The sequence below is a fragment of the Sitodiplosis mosellana genome, unplaced genomic scaffold, assembly GCF_009176505.1.
Source record: "Sitodiplosis mosellana isolate CC-2019 unplaced genomic scaffold, AAFC_SMos_1.0 Smas_scaffold_6226, whole genome shotgun sequence".
NCBI lineage: Eukaryota > Metazoa > Arthropoda > Insecta > Diptera > Cecidomyiidae > Sitodiplosis > Sitodiplosis mosellana.
In genome coordinates this window covers 20,525,109-20,541,895 of record NW_022601467.1, presented here as the reverse complement: position 1 = coordinate 20,541,895, position 16,787 = coordinate 20,525,109, and the positions used below count along the sequence as shown (strand labels likewise).

The 16,787-nt window shown below is 37.3% G+C and overlaps 3 protein-coding genes across 6 annotated transcripts in view; 1 reads left to right on the top strand and 2 right to left on the bottom strand.

The window, feature by feature from the left end:
* The window catches only part of LOC129578778 (mediator of RNA polymerase II transcription subunit 14), a 310,854-nt gene that overhangs the window by 236,557 nt on the left and 57,510 nt on the right, over positions 1–16,787 (bottom strand). The window lies entirely within an intron of this gene.
* Positions 1–16,787, bottom strand: part of LOC129578805 (uncharacterized) — a 298,644-nt gene that overhangs the window by 236,557 nt on the left and 45,300 nt on the right. The gene's annotated exons all lie outside the window — the stretch shown is intronic.
* Positions 1–16,787, top strand: part of LOC129578799 (octopamine receptor Oamb) — a 76,121-nt gene that overhangs the window by 36,526 nt on the left and 22,808 nt on the right. For all 4 annotated transcript variants that reach the window (XM_055467932.1, XM_055467931.1, XM_055467934.1 and 1 more), the window contains one exon: positions 13,158–13,397. In XM_055467932.1, the coding sequence (XP_055323907.1) occupies positions 13,158–13,397 (240 nt within the window). The remainder of the gene's footprint in view (positions 1–13,157; positions 13,398–16,787) is intronic.

The following is a 16,787-nucleotide window of genomic DNA, read 5'->3' as shown; positions in this document are numbered from 1 at the left end:
TCGGAAAAGCAAGGTGTACGAACAATTTTGTGAGTAACTGTATATATATATATAGTGCAAATTTTCAATCAAAAACGATTGAGTGGGATGTATTTGGACAATTTAGTTTCTCGTTAGAGATGTAAATTGGTCCATGTGGCTTTCGATAAAATGTGTATGAATTTGAGCTACGCACCTATCAACTGCAACAAATGTATCATGAAATATTTGAAAGTTTAAATCGGTGCCACTAATGAATGTAAATTCCAGTGTAAATTAAATTTTTCCGACAATCGATTTCATTTGGTTCATTACCATTTATCGCTAGAATTGTGCTTGTCTAACCGCAGTAAAGTTTTCAAAAAGAAGTTTCGTTGATTGTGAAATGAAAGCGGGCGGTGGTTGTGGGCGGTTGATTGTGGGCGAGTAAGAGAGAGAGAGAGAAAAAGGGCGGAGGAGACACGAGCAGTGTTTTTGGATCATTTAACCAGCAGGATTTCAAACTTTTACAAAGGACCCACAACTGAAACTAACTAAAATGCAACAACCGACAATTAACTGTGGGCTGCCAAGGCGTTTCTTTTGATTGGTTCACGCTTCGCCTGAAATCCGCAGTGCATTTGACCATCTGTAGAATCGGAATTTCATAGAATTGTGCAGGGTAAAAGAAAAAGAGCGAACGAGAGAGAGAGAGAGAGAGCGACCAGGAGAAAGAAAGAAAACTTTTGTGCAAATTTTCGTCAACTTAAGCGAACAAACGGTTATTTAAACTTGTTGCTGTAGCCGATAACCGAATTTGGGATGCGAATAAAAAGAAAAGCGACAAAAAAAGAGAAAACGAACAACTTGGGTGCATCAATGAAAAATAGTTGTGGGCAAAAGAGCGTACCATCAAATATGTATATACATATGTACATTCAGATCGATAGTGGTTGGTGGTGGCCAGAAGATAAAAATGACATTTGCGCTGACATCATTTCAAAAACAGATAGAAACGAAAAATCTTTTATTCAATCTGCGACCGAAGAAACTACAAAGCTAAAAGTGTTTTGAATAAAGCCAACGTAATAACATTGGCCATGCTATTGGGAGTGGAAACGGAAAAGGAACAACGCAGCAAAGTCCACATCATTTATCAGTTCACATAACACGGAAAAACTAAGTCAATTGTACGCTGCGCGTTGTCCGAGATGTAATGTGGGTGTGGATGTGTGTCTGTGTCGGTTAGCTCCATTACAAAAAGCCATAGAGTGTAAAATCCCTCGAAATTGATGAAGTAAAACTCAAATATTCTGGCTGCTGTTGTTTCGCTCATGATGGAGAGCGAATGTGTACGAGGAAACGGTAATTGAATTTCTATTTGATGTTGCGTTTAGTTGCTTATTCTAAGAAAATACGTGAATGAACAGTACACGACCATTTGTGTATTGTATATCTATAGGTGAGATTGAGAGTAGTGTATGTTTCACTGACTTTGTTATGAAAGAGAAGAGTAAGTTTCTTTCGACTTAAAAATGGTTAAAGGCGAGTATGTTCATTTTTGGCCACAATTTTTCGCAGTTTTTCGCGGTTTTTCGCGGTTTTCGTGAAACTTATAAGGGATAACAACTTGTTCTCTTTAGCAAAGTTGTAGTACTCAAGGTCTTCTATAACTTAGCTGAAGATAGCTATCTCTAATCTCTTATCAGTTTCGCGAAAAACTCGAAAAGTGATAAGAAAAGAAAGTTTCACATAAATTTTGCTTTTTTAATTGCGTGATTTGCGCGAAACCGGAAAACCGCTGAGGCTAGACGGCACGCCAACATACTCTACTTTAACGTCAACAGAATCATCAGAGGCGATTATGTTGCCTTTTTGAAAATATAAATCGAAGAAAAAACATACTCCACTCTCAATCTCACCCATAGATATAATACATATATAATGGTTCGGGTTAAAACGCAAAGCAAATTTGTGGAATTTGATTGCTCCATCCGAAAATTCAACTGTCGATTTTTCTGTTCGGTGCGTTCGTGCCCGTCGAGCGCTTTCTTTTTCGGGTTGAATGCGTTAAACAATAAGCGAATAAGAGCACAGATGTATCGTGCACATCGCAAATGGATGATGGGGATCGACGAAGAGAATACACACACAAAATTCGTCGCGAAAAGCAATAATAATTCAACACCCATGTCTCTTCCATATGAAGATCCACATATATACATATATTTTGTATAAAGCACAATAAAATTGCTATCAATTTCGCAAATGCGTGTTATTATCATACTCGCATTCATCTTGTGACTGCGCTTTATTTTCGTGATATTTAACAAACATTACGAGGAGCTAGTTGATCGGCACAACGAACATCACAGCACAGGAAAATTGCTGCCGCTGCTACTGCTGTTCCATCGTCGTCGTCGTCGTCGTCGTCGTCGTCGTCGCTACTGCTGTTGTTATCGATTTGTTATACTTCTTTTGGGAAAGCAAGAGAAAAAAGAAGCAATGTTTGGATTGACTTGGGAAGTGGTTCGTTCGAAGCAGGATATTAGTTTTTGCATCCGCCGTTAAAATAACAATGGCAAAGCAACTCTGAGAAATGGGGTTTAAGCATATTTTTCTGCACAGTGCACACACACATACACAAAACTAAATACATCCAACAAATACATTGTCGACAAAAGAGAGTCCTTATTTTCGATGTTACGTTTGACTGTACTTGAGAATCGATCAAATCGATGCAATTTTCTCATCGTCATTTCAATTCGTTCGCCTGTTGTTCGCATTGTTACAGCAGCGTGTCTTATTCATTTCGGCTTTTCATGTGCTTATAATGTGGATGGCATTCATTACCTTCCTTTTTTCCCTTTGGTATTACTGTTGTTGTGTGAACGGCTTCCGAAGAAGACGACGAACAATTTCGTTGCACAATTTTATGTCGACTGGGAAATTTGACGGGAACCGGAAATGTTTTCGATAATTATATTGGCACCACCCCCAAAATGAATGAATGAATGATATAACATTATTATGCATACTAACCAAAAGCCACATGCGGAACAGCAGTGGCAAAAAACATGACCACGTTTTTGATGGTACTGCGTACAATGCATGACCAATCGTTTGTTGTCCGAAATGGATACAGCAATGTATCTATGGCCCATCACTGGCGGCGACTGGAATAAAATCGGAAATCAAAACGGCAGAAGAAGGGCGATATATATATATATATATATATATATATGTGTGTGTGTGTGTGTGTGTGTGTGTGTGTTAGTGTGTGAGAGAGTGAGTGGTACACTACGCATATTGATTAAAAGCAGAAGCTTTCTATTTAATTAAATGAATAATAAGAAGACGATACGGCCATTTGCAATTTATATATAGTTCCTTTTTGTACTTTGTATTGACAATGCGATGGTTTTTGGCCGTTTCACACATTTGGTATGGCGTGACCTATACAACTGCCGTCTCTAATTTATGTGTGGTATCTTTTCGTTCGGTGTCAAAAACCTAAATCGCAATCAATCGTTTTCGATTCAACATTCGATCAAGTCGCCGGAAAATTCCACGAAAGCCTCAGAACCGTTTAAAAGCTAAAACGCTCTCTTTCGAAATGATTTAGAAAATAGGCAGAAGTTCATGTAAGAAAATAGGCATGACACCACGTGAATGCGCCATCAAAATAGACGACGTCGAAATGTGACTTGTGTTCGGCGCATTCTGGGCGAGATGATATTGTCGTTTATAAACACTCTCGTGCCCATCGGCCGGAGCTGTCTCCAATTTTGATGGATTAATATGAATGAGTATTAAATTAGCGGCATTTGTCAACTCAAAGACAATGCACAATTCGGAAGTAGTTTATCTATAAAATGCCCACTAATCTACATAAGTCAACAATATAAAGCGCTCTCCAAATTAGGTAAAGCACACATACAAGCTCATAAATAAGTTTGGAATTGTTTGACTACATTACACGCATCAAAGGATACTGAGCTCTCTCTCTCTCTCTCTCTCTCTCTGTGTGTGTGTGTGTGCCTCTCTCCAACTAACCAATCACCCAACAGCCATTTCTCAAGTTCAGTCACTGTGATGAACACAATAATTTGTCATTTGTCTGACATACTTTTACAAGCCCATCTAACCTAAATAGATAAAATATTTGCACCAATTGTCAATCAAAATTACGCAATAATAGCAACAGCATCCACCAACAGTCAACAGCCATCTCTTACCTTTTGCACGAGTAGCGCTCGAATACGTAATGTGGAGCGGTTTTCCGTGCGATTATCTAAATTAAAACCTGATGGCACCGTCATTACGCGACAAATTCGCGAAATTTCGTAACTTAAATTGCAATCAACATTTCATATATTCATATTCTTGCAATCAGATGACAGTGATATTTGTCGTTTAATTTTGTATCATGCCAATATGAAAAAGCTATTTATAGCAATGTATCATATTTTTCCCTAAAGCTCCACTGCATACATCGAATTTAAATGATTCAATTTTCGCAAAAATGCCTTCTAAGGGAAAAACGCTTCGAGATAATTTCTAGATTCAAGGGAAAACATACGTTTTCCACTATTCCGAAAGCAGTTATTGTGGAGCACATACGCCGCACATATACACACTGGTTTCTTTCGTAAATTCTGTTCGAATCGGTTACTCATCATGGCGAACAACAACCTTCTCTCAACGGACTCATTTTAATTATTGTCCATTCAAAGGCAGAAAACTCATCAACATTCCTTATGCTTGATATACTTCACTGTTTATTCTTCTCGCCACTTCTCGTTTCCTTTCATTCGCATTCAATTCAATGGCAAACGGATAAACATAAACATATACACACACACATACATACACTTATGAGAAGAAGGAAAAAAAACTAATCTTCCCGATGTGTTGCTTTCAATAAGCTTGTTTACCCAAACTTACTTGCATCGATGAGAATAAATGTGCATTTTATGAAAACAATTGCACAAAAGCGAAGAACAAAAAAACAAAACCATTGTTGTTGTCGTTGTTGTTGCTGCTGAATATTTTATGTGCTCCAGATTTGCAAACACATCTGTGCGCTTCGAGACAAGTTTTGTCATTCGTATGTCAATTTAAATTGAAAACAACCAAACAACCAATTTGATTACCAAAATAATCACAAAGAAATTGTTTCGTCTGTGTGTGTTGTTGTGCGTTACTTGGAAAAGTTTTAGGGGAAGGCCAGCAAAGAAAAACACCCTAAAATTGAATTCGTTATTCATGACAACAAATTAGATGAGGGTTTATTCTTCCTGCAGCAGCAGCAACAACAACAGCAGCAACAGTGTTCGAATGATATTGGACAAAAATTGAAAATTCAATTTTCCGAAGATCTGGAAATTTGTTTTGAAAATTAGACTTCAAACTTGCGATTCAAAAGTCGATTTATTGGGCGAAAGTGGATCAAAATGTTGAAAATGAAGGGAAAATGTCCAACAATAACAACAACACAAATTTATATGTAAACTTTCCAAACTATAAATCACATAAATTTGTTGTTCAAGTGCAAAAATAAAGTTCATGGCATTAGTTTCGATAACCGCTATGTAATGTTATTTACAAGAACGTTAGACTTTCGAGCAACAGCTTGATGGTATGCAAGAGCACCAAGTATGCTGCGGCAAACAAACAAGAAAAAAAAACTCGAGGCAAAAGTGGAGAGCTCGTGGAGTGTTACTTTTATATTTTTTCATGCTGTTGCGATGAAGCAAAAGTGCCCATAGGTTTTATTTTTTGCACCCAATGTGTTTAATCGACATGAATTTCGTATACAGCTCGACTCACAGGTAATTTTGACTTTGGATACATGTTTCATTGTGTCTCTCTCTGTCTCTCTCGCACTCATATACACATTCGATGATAAAAATACGCATTTAGTAATCATGTCTTGCCATTGAAGCTAAACAATGTTTAGTAAACATTCAAACGATAAATGCCTAGAAAATACTCGCCAGGCCATAAATTCAATTTTAAGACCTTTTTAAATTTTAATAAAACCGTCGCTACCGCATTGTTCTCGTCTTCCATTTATGAGAACTGTGGTCATGATCATTATTTGTCTATTTTCATCGTCTTTTCGGCTCTTCGTTTTCAGCACAAATACAAGCTCGCGCGCATACATTCACACTCCCCCCCATCACCGCGACACCGTGTATTCTTTCTCACTTGCAGCGCCTGCCTCGTTTGCCATTTGGTGGAACGTTGAAATTATCTTTAGTTTATGCTTTCTTTTTCGCTCGTTCACCGAATTGGCACACGTCAGCTCTGCATCGGTACAAACATCACGCCGTATTTAAATCAAATGGTCGCGTTATTTCAACATGCGAAATTTTCCCCACATTTTTCTCTCTCTTTACCTTTTTTGCGTCCATTTTATGCGTTTTTTCATCCTTCGTCTCTTTCATACAAGACTGATATACGTTCATTCGCACTGTGCGCTACGTGGTGGCGCGAATAAATAGGTTATACGGAAGTCGAAATTGAATTTGAAAAACGAATAACGCTAAGAATTGTCTTGACATATGAAATGATGGCGGAAACACCAACACCAAATCCAGACCGAACCGAAGAAAATAAAATGAAAAACACACGGCAAGAGAACGAAATCGATAGATGCGTATATGCGATCGCACGACCACTCAAGTAGAAAACCTTTTTTTCTTAAACAAACGGTGTAGAGAGATTCCAATGTGATTGAATTCGATTCACATGAACACTAGGGGGAATTCACGAATTGCGAATGGTGCCAGTTTTGCGAATGAGCGAATGCTAGTACGTGCATTTAGATACAAACATTTGAAAATGCTACGAATGCGTGCAAATACGAATGCAACCATTCAATATTTTTGAATACAAGCATTCGCGAATGTTTGCGAACGTTTCCGAATGGTTACGAATGGCACTGCAAATGAGTAGCATTGGGAATGCACGAATGCAACTACGATTGAACGACATAATTCACTACACTTGCCAAAACAGTGCAAATTCAAGTCGTTAAAATGGTAAACAGAACAAAATTGAGGCTAATATGATATAAATCATAAATTTGATTTTTAGGGCTGTGGCGCAATACACCTTTTTATTGCTGCCAAAGTCGATTTGAAATAAAGAGAATAAAAGGCGTCGATTTATGTTTGGTAGATTTATTCGAATATTGTTCCTTTAAATTCGGGTAGTGAATTTGGTGTGTGACTGTCGATTCGATTGTGTGTTTGAGTGTGGAAGCGTGAAATTTGTATGATTTAATCGAATGAAAAGTATGGAAACCGGCGAATGTTTGTCCAACATGAAATTGGAATCGTCAACGGGAACTTCTCGACGCAATAATTCAACTTGAATTGACGTGCGATTCTATTCCCGTTTAGACAAACACTCAAATTAGCCGTCTAAACTGTAGAGCTAGCCAATTCGATATTCGCGGTGTTTCACTTTTATTTTATTCAAAAAACTGACCAAATTAGCTGTCTAGTAATAGCGCTGGCCAATTCAGAGAGATTTCTTAAATAAATTGGGCACAACTTGTGCGGATACAAAAATGGACACTGTCCGTGTATCGAGATTTAATGCAAACTCAAATTAAATTGCGCGTTGTGCGATTGATTTAATGCGGAACTATCCTTTTCCGAGACTCGCGTAGAACTGAAAACTGATTTTGATTCTCTCTCTGAATTATTACTGTGTCACAACGCTTACATTTGTATTGGTATTTTAGCCCGAATGTTTTTTACACGCAAACACACAAATGAACATCAGTTGAGCCGCAGAACGCAATTTCACAAAAAAAAAAACTATACCTTCATCCATGTTAAGCGGTTGCACTGGAATGACTGTGTTGAAATGCGTTCAGCGGTTTGACAGATGACAGAACGAGAATGAGTAAATTGAATGAGCAAATTTGAATGAGCGAATTTGAACGATATGAAACGAATGTGAAATTGAACCCGTGGGCATAAAAACAACGTATTGACTCTTCGCCGATGAATACGAAACGCAAAAAAATCGCCGAACAAAGTGAAACACCAATCTGTTATTGGATTAATATGAAACATGAAATCGTTGGCCACTATTTCATTTACGTTGCGCTTTGTTTCGAAGCGCGGCAAGTGTTTCATTTTGTTCCAGTAACAGAACGTTGTATCACTTTGTTCGGCGACGCGCTCAATGTACTGTTTTGAAAAAATATGCATGATTTGATACAGTTTTGTGCGAGTGCAACATAAATTCTGTTCGCTTGAAAGTGAATCGTGAAATATCGGCTGACTATAGAAATTGTGTTTCACTTTAATTGAAACAAAAATGTTTGATACACTTTTGAGTCCATTGGTATGATGATTCATTTTAATGGTGGTTTTGGTCGTGATTTGTCTATGAAGTGAAAATTAACTGATAAGGAGCGCGAATTTCGATGTGCCGATAACACCAATAGAGCAGAAAAAAATACTATATGAAAATCGAAAAAAAATTTAAACTTTTTTTTTCGACTGTTGCCAATTTCGGATCGTCTACATGGGAAGTTTGTATGAAATCCTCGGAACGCGGGTTCACGCCGCTGTGAATACATTGGTTTATATAGTGAAATCTATACATGGCCAAAACACGGACGCACAACACCCATTCTATTTCGCTCACACTTACGTGCAATTTTTACCCGTATAACAAAGTAGTCTGCTTTACTGTTAAAAAGATGTGCGCAGTAAAGAAACAAGAACGTACATGTTTCAGCAACGTTAAAGTGCACGTAAGTGTGAGCGAAATAGAATGGGTGTTGTGTTAAAATGAATCATCATACCAATGGACTCAAAACTGTATCAAATCATGCATATTTTTCCAAAACAGTACATTGAGCGCGTCGCCGAACAAAGTGATACAATGTTCTGTTACTGGAACAAAATGAAACACTTGCCGCGCTTCGAAACAAAGCGCAACGTGAATAAAATAGTAGCCAACGATTTCATGCTTCATATTGATCCAATAACAGATTGGTGTTTCACTTTGTTCGGCGATTTTTTTGCGTTTCGTATTCATCGGCGAAGAGTCAATACGTTGTTTTTAAGCTCACGGGTTCAATTGAAATGAGTACATTGAAAGAACTTAAAACTAATTCAATAAATCCACAACAAGGGCCTCCAAAAACTTTTTTCTGAATTAGCGAAATTTTCCAATAATACAATTCCAGTTGATATCAAAATAATTCTGGAAATAAGTGCGTTTGACACAGAGTCATCGCTAATGTTAATTGAGCGTGAAATTATCAACAACATTGAAGAATTTGTGAACGAAAATTTAGAAAAACTCAAAAATGCTTCGTATGAAAATACTGGTTTTCACTGATTTTTGTTTTGTTTTTTTTATTTATGGTGGAGCGATTTAAAACTTTTGGTATCGACAAAATTAATGCTCGATGTCCCGGTTTGAACTTGAACACGTATGCCGTATCTTTCAAATGAAATTTATATTCGTTTACAAATTCTTCTATATCGCTAATACTTTTAGAATCAATGGATAACAGAGCTGTTTCGCATTCAAATCCAGCACTTATTAGGATTTTTTCCAAATTTGCCGGTAGTTTTTCGCCCGTTTAGAACTCATTGCCATAGCGATAGTGCCACAATACATTTCAAATGTAAATCATTTGACACATAGCAGTCAATGCCATCTCAATTCCAACTCATTGAATCATTGAATTTTTCGGCAACTTTTTTCAATCGTGTGTGGCTTTACTAGAATAAAATCAACTTAACGGCGACTCTAACAGCTTCTCTGTGGGCCGTTACTACGCGTTAACCAAAACTTATTGATGTTTTGCTATGGATACTCGATGCATTTGCCAAAATACTATGATTTTTTAACTCTCTTCTACGATGTGTGTGCAGAGAAGCTGCTAGTGTTGCCGTAAAGTTGATTATATTCAACTAAAGCCACACACGATTGAAAAAAGTTGCCGAAAAATTTGATGATTCAATGAGTTGGTTTAGAGATGTCATTGGCTGTCTTTTTGTTGTTCCGGCAATATATTTATGCTTATTGCTTATGGCGTTTTTAGCGCTCAATCGCTACTGACGTTTGAGTGAATACAAGTATTCGTAGCCATTCGCAATGCTTGTGCAAATGTGTTGATACATTCATTATGGAGCGGCACTCCGAATACATGGCGAAACAGGCACGAATGCCTCTTATTCTGTGAATGGCAATAGCATTTGCTAATAGTGAATTGCCCCTAGCATGAACAGCGGACATCAAATGTTAGACCGTTGGAATGTGTGAAAAAAACATTGGCTCTGGCGTTTCGGTTTGAAATCTGTCACCACAGTGTTGCAGACGAGCACGAAATAGCATGACAGAAATTTACTTTAGTTTGTCTACAAGATCTACGAGTTGCTTTTAAATCTTGTGAAGTGGGCAAGAAGATGAGAAAAAGCTTGTGTTTTTTTTGTCGTCCGTATTTCGAGTGTCGATTTTAGATTTATGGAAGCGGTTGATGGCATTAATTCTGTTTCCATTTTGAAGAGAACGAAAACAAATCAGAAATAAATTCGGATATAAAGCTCAAGATTCGGTTTGTGATGCGTAAAAATCAAAATTCAAATGGATGCAAGGAGGGTATGGAACAGTCTCGTTTCACGTGTTTATAAATACATTTTTATTTATTTAAAGCGTGACAAAAGCGAAATTCGCCATTTTTCATCCATATAATTATGAAAACTTTGTAAATTCGTTGAACCGAGAGTCGAGAATGACGGGAAACGCAAAGAATGTGCACAAGATTGCGACAGCATGACACCTTACACAGGAATCTCAACTGCTTGCTTTTTCTCCAACTTGGTCTTTCGCTCGCTCGCCCTCTCCTCGCTGTTGCCAATGTGGTAGAGGCAAAAAGCACATCATAGATGTGCCAGTAAATTGAAGTCAAATTGAACTTTGGTAGCATCATGGTGTTAAATAGATTAAAACAATTTAGCGTAGATTTAATTAGGTTTAATAAATGGAATATCACATTTTAAGGCACAAACAGGAAACTTAGAATTTGTATAATTAACATGAACATAAACTCAAACACGGTCATGCCCATGCCATTTATCAAATGTTCAATTTTCGTATGAATTTGGTGGAAAATAGAAATAAATTAAAGACTCATAACCAGTGTACATAACCCATACACACACACACACACACAGCGAGAGAGTGAGAGAGAGGGTGACACAGATACAGGCACAAACGTGTTATCACCCAATAGAGCATAGACGACACTGTTCACAGCATGCTCTTATGTGCATCGGTGTACTATTCTGGTGATAAACTATTCGCATGAAAAGCAACAACAACAGCAGCAGCAGCAGCAGCAAACAAACATTCTGTGCCATTCCAAAGACTTCTTATGTGCCCATGTGTCTCCTACGATGAGAAAATGCTTGTATTTCTCGGTATGGGATTTGATTTTCCAGTTCAAAACACAGTGCGTGCACAACTGACTACCGGAGTGAGTTTGCAGTTCCACTGTGCTGGTGCTGCTGAGCATTGCTGGCAAATTGTAATATTCGGTGAACAACGCTTCAAGTTGTAAATCAGTTTGTCCATTTTGTTTATTTCAATGCTGAAATTTAATTAAACAAGTGTTCATACATTTATACGATGAAATCATTTTATTAACAAAATGATGAATTAGTGACACGAATCAGAAATGAATTCACATAACATACACGACGCAAAAACCGGTGAACACGAATTGTGCCTTTAAGCGTGATATAAGCGCGCGTATGTCCATACAACTCAACTCTGACATTGTTTACATGGTTCGGACAGGTTTTCTGCTTTCTGAAGATGAAGCAAATCAATTCACTTTGCTTTAAATTCAATGCCAAAACAAATTGTTTCCACAACAGCATAATAACAGAAAAAAAAATCCAGTGGAATAATGTACGTTTTTGACAGGTTTTCACTGAAACAGAAGCACATTTGGCTGGCAATTCCGAATAATAGAAGTGAAAGTTTCCTGCAAAAAACGTTTCCATCACCGATGGCATGAAAAACTTTTTTTACAAAACGAGAGAGGCGGAGAAAAAAAGAAAAAAAATACTTTCCCGAAGAAATATTTCAATTCTGGCGTTTTTCAACTTCAACAAGCACACTTTTCGTGGAATGAGAGTGCAAAAGAGATATAAAGGGTTATTTAGCTTGTAACTGTCCAAACTCTGTACGATCTTTCGATGTAATGTGATGTGGGACAGAACACAAAAAAAAGTGCAAAGAAAAACGTGTAATGCAACACACTCATTTGAAATAAGCCAATTTCAACTATAGTGATGGAAACGATGCGGAATAGCTTGCATCAACAACTGAGTCCATTTCATAGTTTTCATGCGGGTAGTTTTCGGATTGCGATGAGCTCGAGTATAAATGTATCATAACTAATGCCAGTTGGCGAAAAAATTGTGTGAGAAAAATCGGGGAAAAAATAGAAGAAATGAAGAGATAGTACTCAGTCGTCTAGTAAATGTTTTCAGCTAATCAAGTCATTCAATCGATGCTAATTTTTTGTGAACAATAACCGACAAATAAATATGAGCATTGAGCACGCATGCTACCACCAAATTCCCCGAATGATAAAAGGCATTCCGACAACATCATACACAAAAAGGCAATCTTTAAACGTCAATCATCAGGAAAAAAAGAGCTTTTGGTGTCTCTATTATTCGAGGATGCTGGCAATCGGTGGCCAAAATGTATGTTTGTTCCCACTACTTTGAGCTCCCCGTAGGCAGTGTATAAACTAAGACGAAATTCTTAGCAATTTTATTTAGTGTCCTAATTGAACCCGTAGAAAATACATGGCATTCGTCGAGTATGTTCTTGTTCATTACTTTCAAAATGTTTGAGTGGTGTACAAAGTCACTGAGATATCGAAGAACGATACCTCGTCGTCATCGTCATGCCTATATTCGAATAGTATAGAAAGGCCTTTTGATTGCTCTTGTTTGTGTTTATACAAGATAGTACTGTAAATATTAGTATTCATGTGATTCGATTTGATATCTCTGTATTGTTGTACGTTCTGTTTGTGTGTGGCTAATATTTAAAACGATTCGTTTTGTCTGTTTTTTTTCCCTCTCTCTCTCTCTCTTGTTCTTTTCGTTCTCGTTGTGCATCGATTTTAGGTGTGGATTTTTGGAGATTTGTGGTGCTCAATATGGCTGGCAGTTGATGTATGGATGTGTACGGCATCGATTCTCAATTTGTGTGCCATATCATTAGACAGATACGTTGCTGTGACGAGACCCGTTACTTACCCTAGTATAATGTCAACAAAACGCGCCAAATTGCTGGTGGCCGGTGTTTGGGTGTTATCATTCGTCATCTGTCTGCCACAATTGGTCGGGCTAACGAAAAACCATAAGGTAAGTTCTTTTAAAATTTCTTTCGCTACTATACACCATATATACATATACATCCGTTGCCACAATGGTGTTTGGCAAAAATGCGAAAGCACATCACGTGCATGGTATTCTTTATATTTGATGGCTGTTACCTCCAAGCTTTGTGTACAAACTTAGCTTCTCCTTCGGGGACAGTGCGCAACTTTCGAACAACTTGCGTATGACGTTTGAGTTTATAAAAATAACAAAAAATAGAAAATAGCGTGACCACGTACAATACGTTTACGACTAAATACGCCGATTTTATCGCATTTTAATCAATCGAATGGAGAATCCTAAATGAGCCCATTATATCCTTTTGAAAACACATCCGCACACATTCACGCTCGCATGCACATTAATAATTTGTGGGTAGCTTTTTTTTGAGGCGGGAGATATTTACGGAATTTTGATGGAACGAACTTTTGTTTTCGCATTTCTTTTGATTTGTTTGGCGTGTATATTGGCGGGTGGTGTATGTGTGTAATGTTGTTGTTCCGACAAAACGGCCAAAGATATTTTATCAAAGAATATACCACCATGTTGATTTTTCCGTTCCGATCGTCTTTTTATATTGATTCCTTTTTTTCTCTCAAATCACATTTCCCGCTCGTTTTTTCATTGCTCCATTTAATTTTAATAAGCCGCACACATTTCATGAATGCATTGGCATAGTGTGTGTTGGTTGTGGTTCAGTGCGCGCCTTTGATGTACATTTCGTTGTCATTTCCATCGCTCGTATTCATAATCAATCAAATGGCAATGAATTATTTGGCCTCCACCTCCGATGATAAGGTGCGGTTAACAACAGTTGGTGAACATTTCGTATATCAACTATCTTTTCATCAGTGCGTCATTAAAATCGAATATTTTCGATGCCACGTGGCATTGTACATTTGCTCGTGTCCTTTTTTGTCCCTTCTTTTAGCGTGGGTGTAATAAAAACAGTGTTACAAGACTGCTGCGTTTCATTACATTTTCGTACAATGTTGTTGGAAAACAATTTCTTTCGTCGGAACTGCTCAACAACATTCGCAGCTTCGTCGCTAGAAAAGAAAGTACGTGCATCATCAGATGCATTGTTATTGTGCTAGAGAATGCTTGCGGACACAGCCATCGTAACCAACTCACATACAAAATGTGCTGTGTATGCAACCGTTTACGCACGAGAGAAGTGCGTGCGGCAGCCTGTGTGTGTGTGCGATATGCTGGCATATTATGCCGAGCATTAAATATACGGCGTGCTAAGGTATACTATCACGAAGCCTTGAAAGAATCTAAAATCACTTTAATTCTGTTCAAGACTCAGAAAATATTATACGAAAAGTCAATGTAATTTTTAAACAACATTTGATAATAAAAATTTGAATGGCGCTTTGAGATATTATGCACTTATTTGTCGTTACTGCCACTGTTTTAAATTAAATAAAAAATATGAGCATAATATTCAAATTCACCATAATTTGTTTCAACACTCAAAAAGTATCTAGGAAAAAAAAGCAGATTAGTAGCTCTACATTTCATGTAGTGCTGAAAAAGGAACACTAGGCCATAACATCAGTTTCATTTGCATTTACAATTTGTTAAACACAAATTGACCAGCGAATTGTACGCATCAGAAACAAAAGCTCATGCAAACAGAGCAAGAAAAAAAATGGTGCAACATTGTTTTTTGCTCGCTCTGCGCCCGACATTAAACGAATTCCGTTGACATGTTAGCATTATGGCCTCAACGCTATTATTTGCCAAACAAAATTTCCTCTCGTCCCGTTTTTATTTTCTCTCTGTTTTGGTCGATGCTGTGCACACAAATAAATGACAAACTTTCGTCACGATAAACACTTTTTGTTTATCGTTCTAAAACGCAATGTAACGATGAACATGATACAGCATGTGAATAACAATGAAAAACTTTCGACAGAAATGTGTGTCATTATGTTGGTTTAGGGGAAAAAAAAGTGTGTATTATGTGTTTTGGTCCAGGGTTTTTTTTTGTTTTCGCCTCGCAATCAAAGTAAAAGCATATACAACACCAATTACCAAAGTTTAAATTGAAATTCAATCTCAACTCATTAAAACTATTTGCCTGGTAAATAATGAAATCAATGGCCTGGCACTCATAATCATTTTAATTTGAGTGAATAAGAGTTGTTGTGTGATGCAAAGTAGAGAGAGAGAGCGAGGGACAGCGGTAGAGAGAGAGAAAGAGAAAGATCATGGGGCAAAAAACATTGTCGAGAAGTCGAGAAAGCAGCTAATACTGTTATGCTCATGTACTTTTTTATAAGGGAGCGTGTGTACGTGTATTAAGGCAAGGTGCTATTGTAACGTTCATCAATCACTGTCGCTGCAAAGGATGCTGGATTCTAGTTTATGCAGCGCATGCACATCGCTCAAGTCACTTGAAAGCAATTCCAATTTTGTTTTTCGCTCCTTCTCTCCACTCTTTCTATTGTTATTCAAAACAAATGATTTTGCGACTTGGTTCGCCTCGCATCATCAAAGTTGATTATTATTAAACGATGAATGAAAAGCTATTGTAAATAGTTCCAAGTAAGGCAAAAGTGCACAGACAATCACTGTAAAATTTCAAGACTCTTCAAAGGAAATTTGTTTATTATTTCAATGTAAGTTCTACAATAGACTGAATTGTTTTTTTTTATATCTCAAAATCTTTGCTCCTTTCCTGCTGTGAGAATGCAAACCCATTTCATGTTTACTCGATGTATGCCATTTGAAATGTTATAATTAATCATTGTAGGCACGTTGTGTGTATGTGTGTGTCGTGTTGTTTTCAGTTTTGAAGGTTTCCCACAATCGAACGAAAGCTTTCAATGAATGGAAATCTGAAACCATGTTAAGGTTTTTCTTTTCGTTTTCCTTTCTCTTAAAAGATATTATGTTTCATTCTCCGATGTTTTGATCAATGTGAGAGTTGTGATTGTAAGTGTCGTTACAAAAGTAAAGTATATCTTACTCGGGTGTCACCACCTAATGATGGTTCTATTTGAATTGAGTGTTATTGTAAACGCGATAGCGCTTATAGCTGTGCTCACGATTTTTTTTTATCAAGATATCGTAATAAACTAAAAATATCGTTCGATATCGTTATTATGATGGAATCTTAATAACGCTATCAACTTTTTATCAGGATATTAACTATATTCAAATAATAACGTTATCGGATGAATCTTAATAATATCGTTGGGAAGTTATCAAGATCGAATCCTGATAATTTATCAACATTCAATCTTAATAATCATCAAGTTCTGGAAGTGGCTTTTGGTGGATCCTCAGGATCGACCAGAACTGCTCCCAGTTCTGGAAGTGGATCTTCAGGATGTACCAGATCCGGTTTGACACTGCCCTTGG